Source organism: Centroberyx affinis, unplaced genomic scaffold (assembly GCF_046629955.1).
Source record: "Centroberyx affinis isolate AG114_WGS23_722 - 3 ecotype Tasmania unplaced genomic scaffold, CSIRO-AGI_Caff_v1 ptg003552l_1, whole genome shotgun sequence".
NCBI classification, from domain to species: domain Eukaryota; kingdom Metazoa; phylum Chordata; class Actinopteri; order Beryciformes; family Berycidae; genus Centroberyx; species Centroberyx affinis.
In genome coordinates this window covers 235,726-260,007 of record NW_027281487.1, presented here as the reverse complement: position 1 = coordinate 260,007, position 24,282 = coordinate 235,726, and the positions used below count along the sequence as shown (strand labels likewise).

General features: G+C 43.8%; 1 protein-coding gene across 1 annotated transcript; it reads left to right on the top strand.

Annotated features, from left to right (window-relative positions):
* Window positions 1-173: 173 nt before the first annotated feature.
* On the top strand, window positions 174-24,282 carry ccdc9 (coiled-coil domain containing 9). Its single transcript, XM_071540032.1, is given in 15 exon segments — window positions 174-243; window positions 871-931; window positions 2,329-2,433; window positions 2,593-2,659; window positions 2,662-2,741; window positions 9,618-9,780; window positions 9,853-10,154; window positions 11,132-11,215; window positions 11,678-11,842; window positions 12,459-12,640; window positions 14,062-14,123; window positions 19,825-19,945; window positions 20,964-21,096; window positions 21,594-22,146; window positions 24,030-24,282. Coding segments are annotated over 14 exon segments (2,052 nt in total). The 5' UTR covers window positions 174-243; window positions 871-928; the 3' UTR covers window positions 24,062-24,282.

Sequence of the window (24,282 nt, the reverse complement as noted above, 5' to 3'; positions counted from 1 at the left end):
TTTACTACAAAAATAAGCTCTAGATTACGTAACGTAATGTTGACGTGGGAGACTTTGACCGTTATTTTGACTCTCTATTTCAGAAACGGCGCTGTCACTTTAAGGCGCGAGGCGGCTCATTATTTGGCAGGAAGATGGCCGTAGCTTACAGGAAGCAGAATAAGCAGGACACATTGAGGTCCAGGAATTGGCAGAGAGGCAGCGAGTCCTCTTTACACTCGTTACAACTCCCTCCGATAAAAGGTAATATTGTGGTGGTGGGGGGGAAATGCGACTTTAACGTTTCGATACATTCACACTCCTCTTTTCGGCTTGTCGCCCGTGTTGGAAAATCCCTCCGTTTCCATCGTGGAGGGTTTCGGCGCTTTGTATCGAGGCACAGACATGGCTCAGTGTGGTTGCATTACTTCCCAAGAGAGCACACAAGAGTCAAAGCAAAAATGAAAATAAGCAGTTTGTAAAACGGGTTTCCCCCTGCTGAAATACCCCCGGTTAGCCTCTGTGTCGCGTGCCGTCGCTGTTGTGGTTGCAGGTTAACTTATATTTACACCTTGGCTTCTCTTAATACGCTTACAGAGGCTTTGAGAGCGCATGAAGGATTTATGGATTCGTGTTGTCTGTCTCTCTCACACACACACATACACACACACGCATACACACACACCTGCAACCTCACCTGTGATCAACCTCATTCAATCCACCTCGCTAAGGTAGATGAGCTGGCCCAGATTCCTCACTTCCAACAGGCCCACAGACAGGAGAGAGGCTCTGGTTTCTCCTCCGCTCCCACCGTTTCTGTGTGTTATTATGTAAGGTGTTTGTAGGCGAGACTGCCATCACAGCCCAGCATCTCCTTCCTTTTCTCTGCAGGAGGAAGAGGCAGAGATTTAGTAGTGCAGCACCACCTGTGCATGAGGACAGCACAGACATGGTGAGTAAAAGATGCAGAAAAAAAAATCCCCAGAAAGATACCAGATGCAAGACTCAGTTCTGTTCTGAATGTGGCTTATCAGAAGTGTTTTATTCTGTTATAAGATGGAAATGGATGATGTGTACTCCAGCTGTGTGTGATGAAGCTATGTGGTTTGGAGGTGGTGATGAAGAGAGAAACTAATGCTCTCACCTCCCTTAAAACAAGATGAGATAGGGAGATTGTTCCATTGGCCAAGTGATGAGAACATAGACCCCAAAGTCATCCATGTGTCCCCAGTAGATCATTCCCTCTGGTGCTCCATGCTAACACTTTAGCATACAATCTGTTGAGCGATAGTAGGCGACTAGCATTATCTCAAAAGTGAGAAAATTAGAACTTGTAGCAGCTCTAAAGCTAAATATTAAGTAATCCAAAATGATATGTGGCTAACTTGGGCAGCTTTGTGTAGGAGATTAGTAACATTTACAGTGATATTAACATTGCATGTGATATTAAGGCAAGGCAGCTTTATTTGTATAGCACATTTCATACACTGGGGCAATTCAAAGTGCTTTACAGTGTAATAAAATACAGTAAAGGTAAAAGATTTACAGTTAAAAAGTGCAAAAGTACAGACAAGAGATACAAAAGATAAAAGACTTAAAAAGTAAACTAGTGCAGTTCAAATCAAGTGAAATAGAAAGATAAAAGAACACAACAAATACTCCCACTTTTAGACGCACATTGTGAGTGAACCCATTGTTTTGAACTACCAGGGGCTACTTTCCTAGCCTAGTGAACCGGAGCTTCCATCCAGCTGTAGCCGGAAGGTGACTTGATCTAGAAACCTGAGCAGCTGGACGGAGCTGAACAGTACGCTCGAACACGGGTAGGCAGAGTTATTAGGCTGCGAAGCATCAGAAAATACCTGATGTAACAAACAGAGGACGGAGGCGTTCACTGAATGACTAGATAAATCAGAAATATATCATCCGCCTCCTCAGTAGTGACACAATCACTGTAGGCAACATCAAAGACTCTTTGGCCAGGACCGAGCGACTGCTTTACATGTTTGCTTGGGAAGTGAAGTTAGTAGTGAGCTAAAAATCACTGCACAGCGGAAGAATACATGGTTTCTCACCTGAAAATAGTTCCAAAAATAAACCTGGCTACATCAGCTGAACTGAGTTAATGATTGATATTTCTAAGTCTTTTTAGTTTGGATAATGCTAGTGGCCTCCTATCACAGAGTGTGAATGTGTGCAACTGAGTGTGAAGCAGGGCATCGCTGAAAGAGTGTGCCTGCTCAGCATTCATTCCCTGGGTAAATAAAGGCTAAAAACAGTCTTGGTACTGAGTGACAAGCTGTTCTCTTCCTCGTTTCATTCTTCTTCTCCTCTTCCTCTCTCTGCCAGTCTTCAGCGGTGGATCTCAAGACCAAGGAGGAGAAGGATGCCGAGCTGGACCGACGCATCGAAGCCCTGAGGAAGAAGAATGAAGCTCTGGTCAAGAGGTACCAGGTACGTACGTTTTGTTATAAAGGAAAATACAAACTTAAGTGATCCAGAGTTTAGATTTCAGACTATTAACAGTTGAGATTATACTGTTTGATGCTGGAGTTTTGACGTCGTCTTCTCCCGTCACCTGCGGCCCTCTCCTCTGTTCACGGATGCCAACAGGAAATAGAAGAAGACAAGAAGAAGGCGGAGCAGGAGGGCATCGCCGTGACGACGCCTAGAAAGCCCCGCCCCATGAGCCAGAGACGGACAGAAGGAAGACGGAGAAGGAGAACTTCACCGTCACAGTAGACCTTTCCAAAACTCCTGGGGTAAGAAACAGGAGGATAATAAACTATAATAGATGCAGAGTGAGAGTCTTCAGTCAGGTAAATGTTTGCTGTGGTAAGTGAAAGGCTTTGTCACAATATCACAGTATCTCTCTCTCTCTCTGTGTCTCTCTCTCTCTCTTTCTCTCTCTGTCTCTCTTTCTCTCTCTCTGTCTGTCTCTCTCTCTCTCTCTGTGTCTCTCTCTCTCTGTGTCTCTCTCTCTGTCTCTCTCTCTCTTTCTTTCTCTCTCTCTTTCTCTGTCTCTTTCTCTGTCTCTCTCTCTGTCTCTCTCTCTCTCTCTCTGTCTCTCTGTCTCTCTCTCTCTCTCTCTCTCTCTCTCTCTGTCTCTGTCTGTCTCTATCTCTCTTTCTTTCTCTCTCTCTTTCTCTCTGTCTCTCTCTCTCTTTCTCTCTCTCACTCTCTGTCTCTGATTTCATGGCATAAAATGGAAAATGACTCCCCTCTTTTACTTAGTTTTTTCTTATTATAGTATAGAAGATGTGAATAATGGAGTTTAATGCTACCAGATGATTTACTCAACTGTATGGACCCTGAATTTTGATACAGTACTAGTTCCAATACTACTACACTTCGATGTCACAGGTTTTGTGATGGCAAAGACTCACTGCAAGCGGTTTCGCCAGGCAGCCACACCGCCTCCATTCATTTTCAGTGAGAAGTGGAGCATGATGGGATAGCTGGCGGTGCGGGGCGACGCGGGGGGAAAAGTTGAAATCGGCAAACTTTAATCCAGAGGCGACCGCACCCAAGTACATTTGAGCAAAACACCCACTGAGTAAATTCTCCCCCTTTTCCAAATATTAGCTCCTAGCTCCACACTCTCATTATGGAGGAGAAGCAGATTATCACTGCAAACACGGCTGTTTCTCCTCAGATAAACGGCTGCAGCAACAGCAAACATCACATACCCATGGCATCAGTGTCCCTTCCTTCTCTACTTCTCCTAGACTAAGACCAGAAAGAGTGATATGGCAATTCTCTCTGTAACCGTATGAATTTTTAACTTCACTTACCCATGCTATGGACCAGTGATTCTCAACCTTTTTCATATCAAGGACCCCTAATCTAGTCCACATTAGAGCCACAGACCCCCATTTGACGAGATTTTGTCTCTCAGACCCAAATCTGAGAATATTTTTTATTGTTAGAAATGATTTTGTCCAGAATTCCATGACTATCTGTATTGTAGGTAGAGAGAAAACAGTGAAACTATGATCAAATCAGTCATTCTTCTACATTCTATAATTGTGTTCACTTCTTGTAATAATGGTGAAGTTTAACAATTCATCAATTTGCTGGGGACCCCCTGGAACCACCTCAAGGACCCCTGGTGGTCCCTAGACCCCACGTTGAGAACCACTGCTATAGACAAATCCTGCCCTGAAACAATGTAGTGAGTTCAGCTAAACCTGACACATGATAAGAATATTTATTTGCATTGCACTTCTCAGAGCACACAACACAGTTACAAAGGAGTAAATAAAAAAACAAATGAACCAGTTAAAAGAACAGAGGAATGTAAGCAAAGCAAGAAACATAAAGGCAAAATAATGACATGGTGGCAGCGTCTAATTTTACATCACAATAAAGGCAAACCAGAAGATGGTAGTAGAGCTGAAGTAGTATTTAAAAACAATGCTTGATGTCAGTCACAGCTTCAGCCCTGCGCTCCATTCTTTAATCCAAGCAGGTTAAAAGAATAATAACGTTAAGAACTACACTACTTAACCTCGGTCTATATGATGAGGCAGTTTGCTGTTGTTTTCCTCCATAATTCTTGGCCTGGGGAGAGATAACCTGTTTATCTGTAATGTGACAGAGGACACAGCTCATAAAGTCTGACAGCTTCTCATTACTGTGATCCGTTTACGGCCCGCACGCACGCCTGTCAGTCTACCCATCATGCCCTGCATCAGTCATCTGACACTCTGGGTCCAGGCTGGCAGTTTGTGTGTGTGGGACGGCATGAGATGAGATATCGATATATGTATTCGTATGTTTATTCATTGTAGAGGGAAACTGGTGTCATACTGCAGAAAGTGAGGTGGAGAACAGGGTCAGGGCCATCCATGAATTGAATTGAGAATTAAATTTAATTGGTAAATTGGTAAATTCCAGTTCAGTTCCTGGAGTTGGAATTGGAATTGCTCCCAACTCTAAAGAAACAGAATTGAGTTCCCTGAAATTCCACTTCTAAGTGAGTTTGTCTCGACTCGCCGAACATTATGCATCAAACATTATGAATCAAATAAAAGATACAAATGCATTCAATCATAATGTATGTATGCGAAAGGCACCTTTTTTAACATGTTATGATATTCAGTATTGATAATATATAAAGCTATGTGTAATCTCAGATATGGAATTTCACTGGAGTAAATTAAACTCCGATTAAATTCCAGCTCTGTTTCCTGTAGGTTTTTTCAAATTCCAATTCCTCATCTGAACTGGAATTGATGAGTTCATTCATGAATTGACTTTCTTGAAACACATGTGACACATGTTACACGCAATTAATATATCATCACTGTTGTCGTGTGAAAACCTTGTAACTCCAATTTTGGTGATTTTCAAGTTTTAACTACAGTTGAAGGATTACATCGTCTTCTGTGGGTTGAGAAATTTTGGTAAAACCCTTTCAGAGCCCATTAGATAAACTCAAAAATCAGTGGTGGTCAGTATGAAAATGAGGCTGTTATTTTCTTAGATCCTGAAAAGTTGACATATATGTGAGATATCCGTATCATAGCGGTGATATGTGTGTGTGTGTGTGTGTGTGTATGTATATATATCAGTGTGTGTTTCAGTGTTGGTCAGTCCATCCATGCTGCTCTGCCTCTGCTGTGATTTGAAAGATTTGATTAAGCCAACTTGCCTGGCAGAGGTCTAAACTGGTGCTGAGATGATCTGACCTGTTACAGCATCATAATGTTGTAATACTAGATTATGGTGTAAAATGAACTACAGTGGCTGGCGTCAGTGGCTGGCTGGCGACTTTCTGGCAAATGACGTCTATAATCTTTTTACCCTTCTCTGTATATTCAGTATTCTATTCAGTGCAGGGCCTTTGAGATTATATAAAAGTTAGTTTGTAACATCTATTACATGCACACGGTTTGCAAAAGATGCACCTGCACCATATAAACATATACTGAACACTGGGGATGGGACGATACGCTTATCTTACGATTCGATACATGATATGGGATTCAGGATTCAATAAAACCACGATACGATGTAATAAATAAAAGTTCAGTGACAACAAAGTCTGACTGTGCAGAATTCCTGAGACTCAAATCTTTCTAGCGATGCCATTGGCTGCTAGAATGTAAACAACAATTTAAAAATGTCATTACAAAGTGACAATGATATAATTTGGATGGAGAGCTTGTGAAACTGTGATGGTCAAGAGTCTCATTTGTGATTACTACAGCAGAATAACATGGAGCTAATATCACCATTCATTTTTCTGCCCCGTGAGCCGTATTGTCACATTTTTGTATCGCGATATATTGATTTTTAATATATCGTCCCATCCCTACTGAACACACAGGTGAAGCTGCTACCCACTGTCTTGTTGATTTCTCAAAAATCTCGTCGTGTCTTCCTTTTTAAACTCTATGCTCCCACTCTTTAGAGCTCCTCTCTAAAGGCTAATTTGTCATCCAAATTCAAAATGTCGCTGTAGCTGCATGCACCTCTCCTCCGAAAATGTAAGTGCGTGTAGGGCGACGCAAGACCGCAAAGAGCTGTGATTTGACCGCTTCGTGTTTCATCCTACGTGTTTCCAGTTGATTTCGGCTAATAGTGAAGACGACATGGAGGAGGTCGAAGAGACACCATCTTCTCCTAATCTTCTGTAATCTTTTCCTTTTCAATAGTGAAACAGAAATGAGCTCTTCTTCCCCATCTAACAAAGCCATTTCCAGTTCCGAATCACTCTCCGCTGCCATTGTTACCGTTCTGTTTCAGAGAATGTAAAAGCAAAATATACTGAACAAATATATAAACGCAACACTTTTGTTTTTGCTCCCATTTTTCATGAGTTGAAATACAAGATCTAAGACTTTTTCTATGCACACAAAAGGCTTATTTCTCTCAAATTTCGTTCACAAATTTGTTTAAATCCGTGTTAGTGAGCACTTCTCCTTTGCCAAGATAATCCATCCACCTGACAGGTGTGGCATATCAAGATGCTGATTAAACAGCGTGATTATTGCACAGGTGTGCCTTGGGCTGCTCACAATAAAAGGCCACTCTAAAATGTGCAGTTTGTGAACAAATTTGTGAACAAAATTTGAGAGAAATAAACCTTTTGTGTGCATAGAAAAAGTTTTAGATCTTTTATTTCAACTCATGAAAAATGGGAGCAAAAACAAAAGTATTGCGTTTAGATTTTTGTACTTCTGTTTTTCTTCTAGACAGAATGCAACAAAGCTCAACACTTCACCTGGTCTTTACAGCAGATCTATAAACGCTCGCACCGCCATAGACTCCACATGCAAGCAGGCAGGGAGAGAGGATGTGATGAAGAAATCAGCTTTTTCTTGAAGGAGAGAGGCCAGTCCACTCCGCTTAGTGTTGTTTCTATGCTGAGACGGTATGAAGACGAGACGGAGGAGAGAAAGTCCTGCTGTTGATTATAATTGTCATAAATCGTCGTTATAATCGCTAACGGCGTCTATAGAGCGCCACTTGAAATTCACGGCCGCGTTCCTAGTCGGCCTCCCGCGGGCCGCAGAGGACGAGTCGCTGCTAATCAGGTTCAGAGGGACGGCGGTGTAACGATGCAATCAGCTCCTGTTGAGATCCGGCCGCGGTCCAGATTGCTGTCTAAATGACCAGTGATGAGTGCAGACCCCCTGGTGTTAAAAAGCAGAGCCCGAAGGCCAGCGGGACGGCTTCTGTTAGACCTGCGTACCTGTCTGAGTGGATGAGGGTCAGATTTGGATGATTGGACTGTCAGACTTCTTAAAACTCGACTGCAGACTGATGATCCCAACGCTGAAAAGATCCTTGAAAACTTAACTGATTCATCGGGGTTTCTTCCTGTCTTGTCCTCTCAGTTCATCACAACCTCTCTGTCTCTCTCTCTGTCTCTCTCTCTGTCTCTGTCTCTCTCTCTCTCTCTCATTGTGTGTCTCTCTCTGTCTCTCTTTCGCTCTCTCTTTCCCTCTCTCTCCCTCTCTCTCCCTCTCTGTCTCTCTCTCTCTCTCTCTGTGTGTCTCTCTCTCTTCCTCTCTCTCTCTCATTGTGTGTCTCTCTCTCTGTCTCTCTCCCTCTCTGTCTCTCTCTCACTCTCTCTCATTGTGTGTGTCTCTCTCTGTCTCTCTCTCTCTCTCTGTCTCTCTGTCTCTCATTGTGTGTCTCTCTCTGTCTCTCTTTCGCTCTCTCTCCCTCTCTCTCCCTCTCTGTCTCTCTCTGTCTCTCATTGTGTGTCTCTCTGTCTCTCTTTCGCTCTCTCTCTCCCTCTCTCTCTCTCTGTGTGTCTCTCTCTCCCCCTCTCTCTGTCCCTCTCTCTCTCTCATTGTGTCTCTCTCTCTGTCTCTCTCCCTCTCTGTCTCTCTCTCTCAGTCTCTCTCTCTCATTGTGTGTGTCCCTCTCTGTCCCTCTCTCTCTGTCTCTCTCTGTCTCTCATTGTGTGTCTCTCTCTCACTCTCTCTCCCTCTCTGTCTCTCGCGCTCTCTCTCCCTCTCTCTCTCCCTCTGTCTCTCTCTCTCTCTCTCATTGTGTCTCTCCTCACTCTCACTCTCTCTCACTCTCTCTCTCTCTCTCTCTCTCTCTCTCTCTCTCTCTTTCTCTCTCTCTCTCTCTCTCTTTCTCTCTCTCTCTCTGTTCATCACATATCACAGTTTTGCATAATCCATAGCTCTAGTTATTCTCTTGTTCCTTCATATGGCACCAATTCTTCATAAAGAGGATTGAATGGGATTAAATTAAACAGTAGAGGGGTGAAGTCCAGGGCAGGAAACAAACTTTTTTTTCCCCCATGGAAAAAAAACTCTCACCAGCCATCACCACTTTCTAACCAGCCAAATATGATTTCTCGAATAGAAGACGAACTCCAAATCAGTGGTTCTCAACCGTTTTGGCTTGTAACCCCTTAACATGAAGCCATGCTTACTGTTACAGGCGACAGTTCAACCAAAGAATGATTTTCCCTTTTTCAGGTTGTTTTGTTTGATTCATTATCAGAGGAGGCCTACAGGCTGAAAACTATGCAGTATTTAGTAAAAAAATAGACATGATAATAACACTGTATAGTGGAAATATGTTTTTTAATATGCCAAAATCTTCTAAATCAAAAATTCCCCCAAAATTATCTTGTGACCCCCTGTGTGTCCCAACCCCGAGGTTGAGAACCAATGCTCCAAATGATTGCTGGAGCAGTTAATATACTTACAAGCTACGGACAGAAATTTACCAGCAGTTTGGGCCGATGGCTGGTGGAAACTTCCCACCTTGGTTAAAGTCCCCATGGAAGAGCATTTTGTTTACTTCCTTAATGTGATGTATTTCCTGTTGAAAAAAAGATGTTGGGGAGGGATCATTCAAAAGTGTTAACCAATGGGATATCGCTTAGAGAGGGATATCGAGAGAGAGACAGTTTGAGTGGAGGGGTGGAGGGGCGGGACCGTCAAAAATCTGTGATGTTTTATTGGTTGGAATTTTCATTTACGCCTGCTGGTGCAGCATGAGGTCACCATGAAAGATACTGTTTTCCAGGGAGTAAAAGTAATGGGATTTTGTTATAAAGATACAAAAAATGATTTTGGCATTGATTGTTAAATAGGTGTATATATTATGAATGGAAAATTTAAGATTCATCGTCATTCATCGTGTGTCTTTTCCTGCAGGAGAAGAGAGTCGTGAACGACTGGAAACCCGGAACGCCTCGCGGCCGGAAGTCGTCAGAGGAGAGCGACGGCCACAGAGCGCAGGGCGACGCCCACAGCCCCCCCAGGAGGGCGGAGTCAGGGCGACTGGGCCGGGGGGGTCAGAGAGGAGGAGGAGGAGGAGGTGGAGAAAGAGGAGGAGGAGGAGGAGGAGGAGGAGGAGGAGGAGAAAGAGGAGGTGGAGGAGGAAGAGGAGGCCACCAGGAGAGAAGAGACAGGGAGCCGAGACCTGACAGACCCAGAGATGGAGAACCGGGGGAAGGAGGACCGGGGCGCAGAGGAGGGAGGAGAGGAAGAGGAGGAGGAGGGAGAGAGGGGGGAGGAGGAGGAGGAGGAGGAGGAGGGAGAGAGGGGGGAGGAGGAGGAGGGAGAGAGGGGGGAGGAGGGAGAGAGGGAGGAGGGAGAGAAGGAGGAGGAGGGGGAGGGAGAGAAGGAGGTGGGGGAGGAGGGAGAGAAGGAGGAGGAGGGACACAAGTGGGCATGGACAGGAAATCCAAGGTGAGTGTGGATGAATTGATTTTTCTTGGTTTTATTCATTTTTAACCTTTTATTTAACCGGGAAAATGTAACCAGTTTTATGGTCCGTTCTCGTTACAGGCTACAAAAGCTACAGTCTGGCGTAGGGCTGGGTGATATGGTTGAAATCAATATCACGATAATCATAAGGATTTTTCTCGATATCAATATATATCACGATATGTTTCATGTATGCAAAATCACGTTAAATAATCAAATGAATGTTCATCTCATTGAACCGAATGGTAATGTTAGGTGTGATGTCAAACAAAACAGAAATATTCAAATAATATTCCTACCATACCTCATTTTATCAGAGTTTTTAAGTAAAATTTGCTTGTCATCATCAGTTTAGACAGCAGAAATGTGTCACGATATCAAAATATCTTCATATCATCACGGTATGATTCCACTGAAAGACGATAAACGATAATATTGAATTATCGCCCAGCCCTAGTCTGGCGTACCAAGCTACACAAGAGAAGTGTTTGGTTCTGATTGGTTCGTGCTTCACCGCATCATCGGAGCGCGGGGAAAAAGTTGAAGCAGCTGAACTTCAGTTTGTAGCTGCTATATTTTTACGCTCTGGTGTTCGTAGCTTCGTGCCGCCGACTTCCATTGAAAGCGAATGACTTCCTGTTGCTTTGTAGCCCGTAATTTGAACGTACCATTAGGGTTAAGTGCCTTGGCTCAAGGGCTCATCAGCAGGCGTCGTTGAGGGAGAGGGGAGTGTTAAACATTCGTTACACCTGGCACCTGCCCAGATTCTCCCAGTCAGTCAAAATACAACCCAGTTAGTTTTATGAGTGTTTCTGAGAGACTGACCTAGTGTTCCCTGGTCTTACACATGACTCTAACTCTTCTTGTATTTGTTAAATAATTCATTGCGATCTATCACTGATGATCCAACCCTGTGTTGTTGTTGTTGTTGTTGTTGTTTTTGTTGTTTCTGTGGACAGGAATGGGAGGAGAAGAGACGACAGAACATCGAGAAGATGAACGAAGAAATGGAGAAGATCGCAGAGTATGAGAGAGGACAGCGGGTATGGGATTGATGATTGATTATTTTTATGGCATTTTGACTTATTAGATCAGATTAGATAGTATGCAGTGGAGAATGACAGGTAGTATTCAGAATACACAAAGTATTACTTTATACCATTACATACTATAAAGGTCCTTATAATCCTAAACTGTGTGTAGTTGAATGTTTTCTGGGGCTTACGTGGTTGGTCTGTTGTTGATTATCTGAAGGCGTCAGTTGACTATCTTAACTTTATTGATCTGTTGTTGGTATACATCTATTGATTTATTGGTCTTTGTTATGATAAAAGCCCTAATTATTAATATTTCCCGTTGTGTTGGGGGAGAGCCTGGCTTTAATGAGAAAATTTAAATCATAAGAAGTAGAGCCGGTCCACCGCTGCTGAACATACATAAGGGAAGAATGGGAGATGTAGAAGGGCAGCTGTTGGACGGTTTACATTTGGTGTTATCCTCCTCAGGCGGACGGAGACAAGCCCATCCGTAACTTCCTGGACGACCCGCGGCGCTCGGGCCCGGCGCCCGACATCGACCGCAAGGAGGGCAGCAGGAGGCACGTCCGAAACTGGGGAGGGCTGGACTTCGACAACGTGAAGACGGGAGCCGAACTGGAGAAAGAGTGGACCGTGAGTAGAGCCGGTCTGTGAAAGGGGTTGTGAGCAAAAAAAAAAAAAAGTTTGAGAGTCTGGCTCGAGTCCGAGTTAGTCTCAAGTCTTGAGGCACAAGTCTCAAGTCTAAATGTAGAACAGCAAGTCAAGTCAGAGCAAATCAAGAGTCCACTATCAATTTAATATCTTAAAGAAAACTAAATATCTAGGACTTTTCAATGCAATATGGTTTTAATAGGATAAAAACTTGGTAAGAGCATCATGAGTTTGATTTCTATAATCAGTTTCAACTTCAATAAATTCAATCATTCCATACAAATTCAGAAAACAGAATTTAAATTCAGTCGTCTGCTGGAACAAATCTCATCACTTTCAATCTAAGTCATTTAAACACAAGATCTTTTGTCAAGACTTTAGAAACCTTTTCAAGTCATCAAAGTACAAGTCAAAGTCGAGTCCCAAGTCACCAGAACCCAAGTCAAGTCTCAAGTCTTCTCTTCATGCATCAAGTCTCAAGTGATTAAAATTGTGATTCGAGTCCAAGTCATGTGACTCGAGTCCCCACCTCTGCTTTCCACTGTAGTGGTACTGATGCCTCTAGCATTGTTTCCCATGTCCCTCTCTGTCCCTTCAGAGTCGAAGACCCGGTCCGAAAGGCTCGGTGGACATGACCATGTCGATGACGGGCCGGGAGAGAGCCGAGTACCTGCGCTGGAAGAAGGAGCGCGAGCAGATCGACGAGGAGAGACTTGCACGCCATCGTAACGCCACGGGCCAGTGGAGACGAGAGTGGGACGCACAGAAGACTGACAGCATGTGAGGAGGGAGGGAGGGTGGGGGGAAGGATGGGAAACAGGAACTGGATGGAGAGGGGAATAGGGAGAGACTTGAGCGTGGCTGGGTGGGAAAACGTATGAAAGCTACACTTTCTTTTTAAAGGGAAACCATGGCACTGTGAATTTTAGGTGGTTATTTTTCTTCATTGGACATTGTGGGGAAAAAATTGACTAAGGGCAACTAATCTGCCGCAACTTTGCAGCTCCTCCAAGGTGCATGAATTGAAGAGAACCAGAAGATTTAAAAAAATCAGCTCCTGTTGGAGCACAAAATATTAATGTTAAAAACTACTTTGTTCAACTGTAGTGGCATGAGAAATGTTGCCACAAGTTTACAGCTAGCTGGGCCACATGGATGAGGAATGCTAACAAGCTTTTGTTTTTTTTTAAAAAAAATAATAATTTAAGCAGGCTGTCATTAAGAACAACATTAAGAATCCCTTTTTTCAAGGGAAACCTGGCCAAGGAAAAGGCATCAAGACAAACACAGAAGTTGCAGACAGTCAACAGACAGCAATGCAAGAAAGCAAAATGCAATCAATGCCAAATAATGTGTGTGTGAAAAGGGGCTTTAATGAGAGAGCAAAGTAACATTTTCTGGAAAAGTGCATAAGTTGACCTTTTTCCCACAGCAGCCATTTTGAAATTATGTCACACTTGTGGTGGGAAACTACCCAGAAGGGCAAATACAGCCCAGCTGTCCCAAGATGCACATCATACAAACATCAGGAATCAGACATTTATCATTCCACACATTCCCCACTGAGAAAACTTTTTAGAAGCCAATGGATCTCAAGAATCCAGAGGGATGTAGGGTCACATTTTATGGTTCTCTGTTTCCCTACCGGCTACCCTAGGAAGCTAGCTAGTAGCTAAATACTAATCTAGCTAACTTCCCATTTCTGGTCAGTTGTCTTGTTCACGTTCAGTCGTCTTCGTCTCTGTCGTCTGCCTTTGTTTTCATGCGCTATGCCAATCTTCCCAGTAGAGTTTCCCAGCCTGAATGTGACGGAAGTGCAAAATGGCCGCTGTGGGAGAAAGGTCAAACCAGGAGACTCAAAGGCTAAAACCTAATTAAATCTAAACAAAGCAAAGACAGTTTCTTATTGAGTCTTCCATAAGATCATTCATCAAACTGAACAAACAATGAAACTTGAGTATTTGAAGTGTAGATGAATAGATGAGAGCGGGATGTGGAGCGGCTCGACACGGTGGGGTTGGGGAGGAGGTGAGGAGGCAAGGACAGCAGGGAGTGTGTGTGTGTGTGTGTCTGTCTGTGTGCATGTCAGGAGGGATAAAGATGACAGCAGAGAGTGGTGTGATGAGAAGGTAGTATGTGGAAAGGGGAACATTGATCTTTGGTGTGTGTGTGTGTGTCTAACCCTGCGGTGTTTTTCACAGGTTCAAGGAGGACCCATCTGTGGCTGCAGAGGGCATGACATCAGAGCAGGGCGGCAGGAGAGGCAAGTCTTAAAACACATACACACACACACACACACACACACACACTCTCCCTCAAGACGAGTCTCTGACAAGGTGCTGTTGCCGTGGCTACACAACAGCTGACAAGTCAAGGACAGCAGCCCACCCCCCCACATCTCTTTTCGTCTGACATGATGTCACTCCCAGCACACAAACACGAAAGTGTCACAGCATCACAGGACGCGACTCCCAAGCCCCTCCGCCGGCTGATTAAGTCCGTTATGTAAATGCAAGCTGATTAAGCTCGTTATGTAAATGAGGGCTGAATTTCCCCGGAGTCCAAATCAACCCCTTAAGACTCCGCCGTGACGATCTGAGAGGAGGTGACAGCTTTTAGAAGGAGCCTGGTTCTCAGTCATGGGTAGTAGTGAGGTGCTGGGAAATGCAACAAGGAGGATACACCGTCCACTATATACATTTCAAAAGAAGGATACACACCATCAACTTCTAGTGTAACGAAATAATAAAAAAAAAAAAAGAAATTCAAACGCATACATGCCAACAACTTCTAGTGTAAACATACAAAAAATCTATATTTCAAAAGAAGGAAACAAACATACTTTAACCTGCAGATAAAATGGATTTTAATGATAATAATGCAACACTTTTATTATCCTTGTTGGAACATCTTTTCCCTCGCCCCCCTTCCTTCCTTCCTTCCTGGTTAAACGGCTCTTGTAATCCAGATGCCAGGTGCACAACTCTGTAATTACGTGCAACCCCAGATGTCGATGCAGACGAGATTAAAATTACCCGAGGAAGTCAAAATACAGTGGGTAATTTCAGCTGGAATTTGAATATTACCGTCCCGAGGCTATCACCTGGATTGTAATGTCACCTGGAGAGGGATTTATTTTCTTGAAAACACCCTTTTTTATCTAACTTATATCAGTCTGATATGACTGACTATAACGCCGCCCACAACTAAAGATTTATGGAAGCTTGAGAAAGGTAGAAAAACACTTATTTGGTAAATCAGAAGGTTGGTAAGACTGAGTTTAGGTGAGTTTACCCTGCAGTACATCTGTCATCACAGTGCTGCAGTGTGATGATGGTGATTGGTTTACATATTTGTGGTTATGATGTGTTTTTATATGTGTGGTTTGGGGGCGGGGGGGGGACATTTCTGTTGTGGACATGATGTGGTGTGTGTGTGTTTTTTGTTGTGGCTGTAATGTGTGTGTGTGTGTGTGTGGTTGTGTGTGTGTCCTCCCTACAGCCAGGGGGCGTAACTCCCGTACAGAGCCTCGGGGCAGGGCCTCAGGTTAGACCACAGCATGGGACTGAGATTAAAGTGTGTGTGTGTGTGTTCCATTTGTTTCTGTCTGAAGCACAACAGCAGCACCCAATCCCAAACACACCTTCACCTCTCCTAGATCGAACTGGATTTAAATCCCAACCTTTAAAATGGGCAGTTCTGGTCTAATCCACTGGTTTATAGCCATGGTATATATCTGGAATATAATGGCAAGTCTCTTCGTATTTCTGTTTTACTCTATTTTATATATATTTAGTATCAGCTGCCTCAGTGGGATTGAATCCCCTGACCCTGGCAGTGTTGCAGGGTGTTTGCAGGTCCTTGAAAGGTCTGAAAAAGTCTTCAGTTGTCTGAATTTATAGACTGGAAAAGTATTAAAATGCCTTAAATACGGTTATTGAGGTTATTAGAGATCTTACTTTTTCATCACACAGTGACAGGTTTCTTTGTGCTGCATGTCCACTCTGAGATTAATACAGACCATTTTGTTTTCAATGCGTCTGCTCTGTGAAACACGATTGGACTTCATGTCCCTTAACAATATACTACTAGCCTTGGTGTCCTTTTTCTTATTCTGCCTCCATTTGTAGTTGCAGAACTTTCAGAAACAGGCTGGTTGCGCCATCTTTTATGTCTTTATTCTGGTTTTTAAATTCGTATTGATTTCAATTCCGAGCAGCATTAAAAAAAAGTCTAACAAAGTCTTAAATTTGCCTTTCTGAACCCTGCAGACACCCTGTCTTAGTGCCCATTGAGCTGCACCTTGTTCAGATTTCAGCCATCTGAAAAACTAGAATCATTCAGCTGGTGCCCTGACCTTACATTTTTATACTGTGGAAGTGGAGGTTTTGCCTCAGACACAGTCCGATCCTTGTAGGGGTTTTGCTTTGGAATTGGGTGACGATCTGTAAGGATTTGCTGATCTTTCCCGAGGCTGGCAGCGCCCCAAACGCTTCTCACCACACACACCAACCTCAGGAAGTCAAATAGTGTTTGCAGATAGTTCTTAGTGTTCGATTTACTTGCTCAGAGTGCCAGACGGGTGGGGTTTGCCTTCATTGGACAAAGGAAACAAGTGCCAGAAAAGTGCGTAAAAAGTGCGAACGTCAAGTCAAATTTGCATACTTTTCTGTGATTGACAGTAGGGATGGGACTATAACTGCTATTACTATATACCTATATCATATCTATGTCTATATCTATATTACTGTATATTTTATTTATTTCCAAAGGAGGAACTTTATTTTAGATGCTGCTATTTGGATTTTTATTTGTGTCGTTTAAAACTCTCCTTACAGTTTCTATAAGCTAAAACAGCATTTTATAAGAAAAAGTCAAATGTCTTGTGATTGATATGATAAATTAGGTGAATGAAGCGATTGAAGCATATACAGATCGAAGTACTGTTTTTAAAGTTAGAGATTTAAAGATAATATCGTATACCAGCCCCATATCATCTAGCCCATGTTGTTCCTCAAACAGCTGAAAATAAACACTAAAAACTATCTGTAACAGCTATTGAACCCGGGTCTTGTCCTTCCCTCAGTGTGTCTGACTGTAACTGGAGTGTATATTACAGATTATGGCATTACACCTGCCGCACGTCATAGCCTGCACTCGCTTTGGCTGTGTGTGTGTGTGTGTGTGTATAAGTGTGTGTGTGTGTGTGTGTGTGTGTATTTTTTTCAGTGTTTCTAATCTGTGGAATGACTGAGCGTCCCTCTTCACAGCTCCAGGCTGCTCTGTGCAAATCTCTTCATCTTCATCCTCTCACTTCTTTTCTCTCCACACTGATCCCCTCATCCCCCATCCTTTGTACTTGTATCTTTCTCTCTCTGACCTTTTTATCGCAAGCTTCCCCTCCCTTCCTCTCTCTCTCCCTCCCTCCTCCGCCTCTCTTCTTCCCTTCCTCCATCCCTCCTACACTCCTTGTATCTCTCTCCCCCTGACCTTTCTCTCCCCTTCCTCCCTCTCTCATCCTTTCCTCACTTTGACTTACTTTTCTCTTTCCTTCACCTCCCTTGTCCTCCGTCCCTCCCTCCCTTCCTTTCTCCATCCTATCCCTTCCTCCTTCCCTCTCTCATCATCCTCCCACACTTGTATCTTTCTCTCCCTGACCTTTTTATCGCAAGCCTTCCCCTCCCTCTGCCTCCTCCGCTCTCCTATTCTTCCTTCCTTCCTTCCTTCCTCCCTCTCTCATCTCTCCCACCCTAGTATATTTCTCTCTGCTTCCTCCCTCCATCTCCTGCCCTTCTTCTTTCATCCTTTCCTCACTTTGACTACCTTCTTCTCTCTTTCCTCTACCTCCCTCTTCCTTCCTTCCTTCTTTCCTTTCTCCCTCTCTCATCCCTCCCACACTAGTATCTTTCTCTCTACTTCATCCCTCTATTTCTCTCCCTTCCTTCCTCCCTCTCTCATTCTTTCCTCACTTTGACTACATTATTCTCTCTTTCCTTCACCTTCCTCTTCCTCCCTCTCCCTCCCTCCCTTCCTTTCTCCCTCCCTCTCTCATCCCTCCCACACTAGTATCTTTCTCTCTCCTTCCTCCCTCCATCTCCCGCCCTTCTTCCTCTCTCCCTTCCTTCCTTCCTCCCTCATTTGTCCTTTCCTCACTTTGACTACCTTCTCTCTTTCCTTTACCTCCCTCTTCCTCCCTCCCTTCCTCCCTTTTTCATCCTTTCCTCACTACCTTCTCTCTTTCCTCTGCCTCCCTCCCTCCCTCCCTCCTTTCTCCCTCTCTCATCTCTCCCACACTAGTATCTTTCTTTCCACTTGACTTCCATCTCACTCCCTTCCTCCCTCTCTCATTCTTTCCTCACTTTGACTACATTATTCTCTCTTTCCTTCACCTTCCTCTTCCTCCCTCTCCCTCCCTCCCTTCCTTTCTCCCTCCCTCTCTCATCCCTCCCACACTAGTATCTTTCTCTCTCCTTCCTCCTTCCATCTCCCGCCCTTCTTCCCTCTCTCCCTTCCTTTCCTCACTTTGACTACCTTCTTCTCCCTTTCCTACACCTCCTTTTCTCTTGCTTCCTTTCCTCCTCTCATCCCCTACTATACTAGTATCTTTCCCTTCTCCCTGACCTTTCTCTCATCCTTCCTCTCCTTTATCTCTCCTCCTTCCTCCCTCTTTCTCCCTCCCCTTCTTTCCCTCCCTCCCTAAGTTTCAGTATTAGAGCCGTCCCTCCGTCAGTCATCTGTTAAATAACTAATAGATGCTTGACTTTGCCCCGGAGGTAAACAGAAGGTCGGTGCTGCAGACGACCCGGACCGCCGCTGAAGACTCTTCACTCTGATATTACATAAGACAGTGACTCTGAGGCTAGTTTTACCCAGACTGCAGCAGCAAACAGGACAAGGAGGTGGAGGGAGAGATAGAAGGATGAAGTAGGGTGTATAAATGAGTCGAAAGTGTGACAGGAGATGAGTTTAATGGTGTGGCCGCATCGTAGGATACAGGCGACCCGTGTTGTCCAGGGCTAGACTAGTCACAATACACGAGGCATCTCCATGTCCTTAAAAAGTCTGGAAAATATGTACCGTACTGTGCAAAAGTCTTAGGCATATGTCAAAGAAATCCATAAAGCGAAGATGCTTGACACACTAATGCAGAAAACCAATAAACATCTAAGACTTCTAAGAAATTTATATAAAAAAATCTAGGGTGCCTAAGACTTTTGCACAGTACTGTAAATTATTATATAAGGCTTTAAAAAGTATTAAAATGTCTATTAGAGGTTTCTTTGCACTGCATGTCCACTCTCAGATTAATACAGAACAGTTTTAGTTTTATTCTTTTCATCATATCTGGTTTACTGAATCCAATTGGAGTTCATGTTTCCTAACAGTTTACTTCCTCGTGTCCTTTCTCTTTCTCTGCCCATTTTAGTTTCAGACCATTTCATCTGCTATGTTGAATGAAAAATAGTCAGCTTTGTTTCTTTATTTTGGTCTTAAATTCAATACCAGGCAGCATTGAAAATATCTCAAATAGTGTTTTATGGTACCTGTAGATACCCTGATACCTTAATTTTACAGACTATCACAATAACCTATAGTGAACAAAACTGAAAACTTCTTATTGGGTAATATTCAGAAGGTGGAGCAGCCTTAGGTACAGGAGAAAGGCTATTGGCACAACCTGGCAAGCTAACCAGCTGTTTGACAAGTCTGTCTTATAATCATACTCTTTAAAATTCAGATAATAAAATGCCTCATTTCCCAGCTTATGTCCCCTCTGGATCATTAATTTTGATACTTGCGATGCCGTTAAATACCAGCACTTGTAGCAGGTTGTAAGGCCTTGGTAATTAGAACCACTTCACTCCTCTTTCTGTCCCCCTCCTCTCCACTTCCCCCTGCCTTTGGTCTCTCTTAATTTCCTTTTTGTAATCCTCTGTCTGACTCACCATCGCTCTGCCCTCCAGACGACAGTAAGCGGCCTCCTAAAGCGCCGACGTTTGGCGACTTCCTGTCCCAGGGCCGGACGCCGGGGGGCCGGGGGGAGCGGGGCCGGGGGAAGGGCCGAGGACAGAGACAGAGCTACAGGTAAGTTTGAGCCGAGTTCGTACAGACGGACTCACAGTCCGTGTTTCAAAAGCTTCAGGTTGATGCGTAACCAAATTGTGCTGTAGGCTGTTGTTTGGGGTAAAATTGCAATATTGAGGCTGTAGTTATCAGCAGTGAGCATTGATCTCAGTAAATGAAGTAAATTTGACTTTATTGATCTGTCAACATCATTACCTCACATACCAGTTGTGGCGTATACTGTAGGCTTGGGTGATATCCAAAATTTTATATCGCAATATACAATATTATTGCCTTTGTGGATTTGGATGGTTTTTTTCCAGGGTTTTTTGCAGGGGTGTTTAATTTTTTCTTTTCTTTTCTTTCTTCTAAATTACATCACATTTCTAGACTGTCTAATAATAATACTTATTATTAATAGCCTAGAAATTTGATCTTACTATTCAATCATTGCCGGAAACAATTTTGGTTTGGTTTAATTTGCTCATTCCTGCTATTTCCAGGAAAGCGGGCTGATTGTGGAAAAGGGAACACACTTGAAGTAAAATTGCAGTTTTTTTTATGTTGATGTATCAACAAGTCTCAAGTCTGAGAAATAAGGAGTTGCATCCTGGTCTTTCTGCTTTTCTTTTTGATGTCCATTTTGCTTGTTGGACTGTATTTATTTGTGAATTTGGTTCACTGCAGCAGGGGATTCTGGGTAATGTCAAGCTAACCAGTTGTGTATTTTTACCCACTGAAACACCTGGAAGGCTTCTACAGTGGTTAATGGTTACCAAATGTTGCTGCAAGCACTACAGTTTTATTATTTAGGAAACATGCATGCTTTACTTTTTTTTATATCCAATTCTGTATGCTGGGAGGGAGAGAGAAATGCTTACATCAGTTGCTGAAAACATTGCAGTGTTATTATTCAGAAAATAGGCTGTTTTTCCTTCTTTTTGTTAAGCGGTATTTGTGAGTTTGGTACTGTGTGTGTGGTGTGTGTGTGTGTGTGTGCGTGCATTGAACCACTGACATAACTGCATGCCATTGACAGCATGCATGACAACCGCTGGGAGGGAGAGAAGGAAGACGAGGAGAAAGAAAAGGAGGACAAGACGAAGAGAGAGGAGAAGCCTAAGAAGAAGGAGAAGGAGGAAGAAAAACCCAAAGCTCCCCCGCCGAAGAAGGTACTTGGGTTGCATCAGAGAGCGTCTCGATTAATTATACAAACCGAGCACCTCACCATGAGGCGTTTATTTTTAAAATGGTCGGCCCCAGTTGGTGTTGAACCTGGCAGCGAACTGAACAGGACAATAAGTTTCCTCCTCATTTCTTTCTAGAAAAACAGTCCAGCTGAAAATTGATGGAGAGATTCCATCATAGTGGAGCTTTTGAACACTATTTGAACATGAAATATGCAGATTAGGGCACAAATACATACTGTACACACACACATGCTCAGGTCCTGGTTGTTGTTCCTTTATTTATTTTATTAACCTTTATCAAAGAAACAATACAAATATACCAGCATTCTAAAAAGAGATTAAAGATAAATGGCAGATGAATTTGATTCTTCAAACTCTCTATTTGCATCCTACTTTCCCTTTTTATTTACAGTAACATTGTTGTCCCACCGTTTTCCCATGATGTTTTATAAAAATCTCCATGTTTCGTCTGTTCTCAGGTGGAGGAGAAGAACGGAGACGGAGAGGACGACGAGGACGAGTGGGAGGACGCCAGCGACGGAGAAGACGACGAAGGTGTGGAGGAAGGGAGCGGCGGCTCCGAGGGCGAGCGCGACTCCGGGGTCGACGAGAAGAAAGACGCCGAGAAAGAGAAGCCGACCTCGAGTAAAAACAGCTCCCCCACCTCCCCTCCCTCTCCCCGTTCCCCTCCCTCCTCCGGCCCGTCGGCGGGAAGCCCCAAGGACCAGCGGACCCCCAGGCCGAAGGTCCACATCCCCCCGCCGGGCGCCCAGGACTCGCCCGAGGGAGCCAAGCCGCTCAGCCCCTTCTCCCCGCTGGACGGCCACCAGCCCGTGTCCGACTGGGGGGAGGAGATGGAGATGCAGTCGCCCCGGAGCAGCATGGGAGGAGAGAGCCCGCTGAAACCCCCCAGCGCCGAGGCCAGCCCCCCCCAGGCCAAGACCCAGACCCAGAACCAGAACCAGGGAGAGGGAGCGGCCGCCAGCCCCTGCAAACCTGCTGAGTCCGAGAAGGACAAGGACACACAGTCAGGTAGGGGAGGAACGATATGATATTTACCTCCATACTTGAGCCACAGCGCCAAAATACTGCAATAATGATCTGTGGGAGCTTAAGTAGTTGCTTTATATTGTGATTTAGTTTTGAAGGCTTCAAGTAAAAAATAAGAAATACTACAATTAGGGCTGGAAGATAATTCAATATTACCGTTTATCGTCTTTCAGTGGGATTATATTGTGATGATATGGTGATTTTGGGATATCGAGACGCACAATTCTGCTGTCTGAACTGATGAGAACAAGCTCATTTTATTTAGAAACTCAGACAAAATGAAGTGTGGTAGGAATATCATGTGAAAATTTCAGTTTAGTTTGACATCACACCAAACATTACCATTCGGTTATTCAGAAAAAAATCCTTATGATTATCGTGATATTGATTTCAGCCATATCGTCCAGCCCTAACTACAGTATTGGATATGGAAAGAGATTAGTATTTGATTGTCATGCTCATATTGAACCGTTGTTTTGCATTTAACAGTATGATCAGCCGATCATGATCCGATGATCATGATGCAGTGGCACGTCATGTAAATGTGCACAGCAAGCATAAATTGTAAAATTTAAATATAGCGCTGTGTTTAAAGGAATAGTTCACCCAAAAATGAAAATTCAGTCATTATCAACTCATCCCCATGCCGATGGAAAGTCGAGTGAAGTTTCTTAGTCCACAAAACAGTCCTGGAGCTTCACAGCAAAACAGCGTTGCAACATTCTCCTTAACAACAGAAGTTGCTGGGGACTTGTCTTAAAACGTGAAAAAACAACCGCAAAAAACAAACATAAAATGGCTTCATACAGCTCATCCGGCGTAATCCAAGTCTCCGGAAGCCCCGAGATCCCAAGTTGACTTGAAAAGACGTCATTTACACGCTTTTTTTTTTTTAGCCGAAATCTATACTGTAGCCGCTGAGCTCAAAGCCGCGTTCACGTTAGCGCGCACCCCGTCTGAAGCGGGTGCACGAGCTCAAAGGCGTGTGCATGCGATGCATTGGTGTAAACTGGCAGGTTTCAGAACATATTCGTTGCGTAGGTGTTTACTCGCCTGTTGCCAGCAGCAGCAGCGCATGGGAAGTTTTTCACTGCAGCAGCATCGGCTCTGCCTTCTGTCCAAAATATTATATAACTGGTGTTAATGTTCTGACTGCAGCAAATTGGCTCAGACTTCTTATAGCATAGGTTCAACTGCTTTCCTGATCTGGCAATAAAATGTATTCATTTATCTTTTTTTTTTTTATTTGGACAGATGAATTGTGATCAGCTGCACACCGACGACCTGTTTGTAACGTTTATCGGCCAATTTTCATCATCAGTGGGCAATCGGGTACATCCCTGATTATTGAATTTTAACGTTTAACTGTAATTTCAAATTCAGTTTTCTCTCTGAGACGCAGGAAAAGCAAACGAGCAAAGATTCATTCCAACATTGTCGGGAGAGTGTACTGCTACTACTGCTGCTAGTTTTCAACGGGTTAGTTCAATATGAGAATGACAAACTCAAATTTACGCAATTCAATTCAGTCTCTTTTTATAATTGGATTTGGAGGTAAGTGTGTATTGATCGAATATTGTGCTCCAATATTCTGCTGTATCAATATTTCCTAAACCTCTGCAGACAGGTTGGGTGACACGACAGAACAGGAAGGCAATGACTGTGTTGTTGCACCTAGTGAGTTTTTCAGTAAAGCGCATTATCCCCTTTTATTCATGCCACTCACTACTCCTCCATACCAATTCTCTCTCTCTCTCTCTCCTCTATCACTCTGCCTCTCTCTCCATCACTCTCCTCTCTCTGCCCTCGCTCTGATCTCTCTCTCTCTCTCTCTCTCTCTCTCTCCTGGATTCCTCTCAACACAGAAAGTGGGTTGGAAAAGGGAAACACTGTCTGAAATGTAGCTCTCCTCTTCTCTGTCTCTTTTTTATTCGCGTCTCCTCTCATGTTTTCTCTCTGCCCGTCTCTCCTCGCGTCTTCTTTCATCGTCTCGTCTCGTCTTCTGCGTTCTCTCTCTTCTCTTCTTTTCGTTTCTCTTCCTCTCGCTCGCTCACTAACTCTCCGTCTCTCCCTCCCTCCCTCACCCTACCTCACCCGCTCCACTCCCTTTCCTTTGTA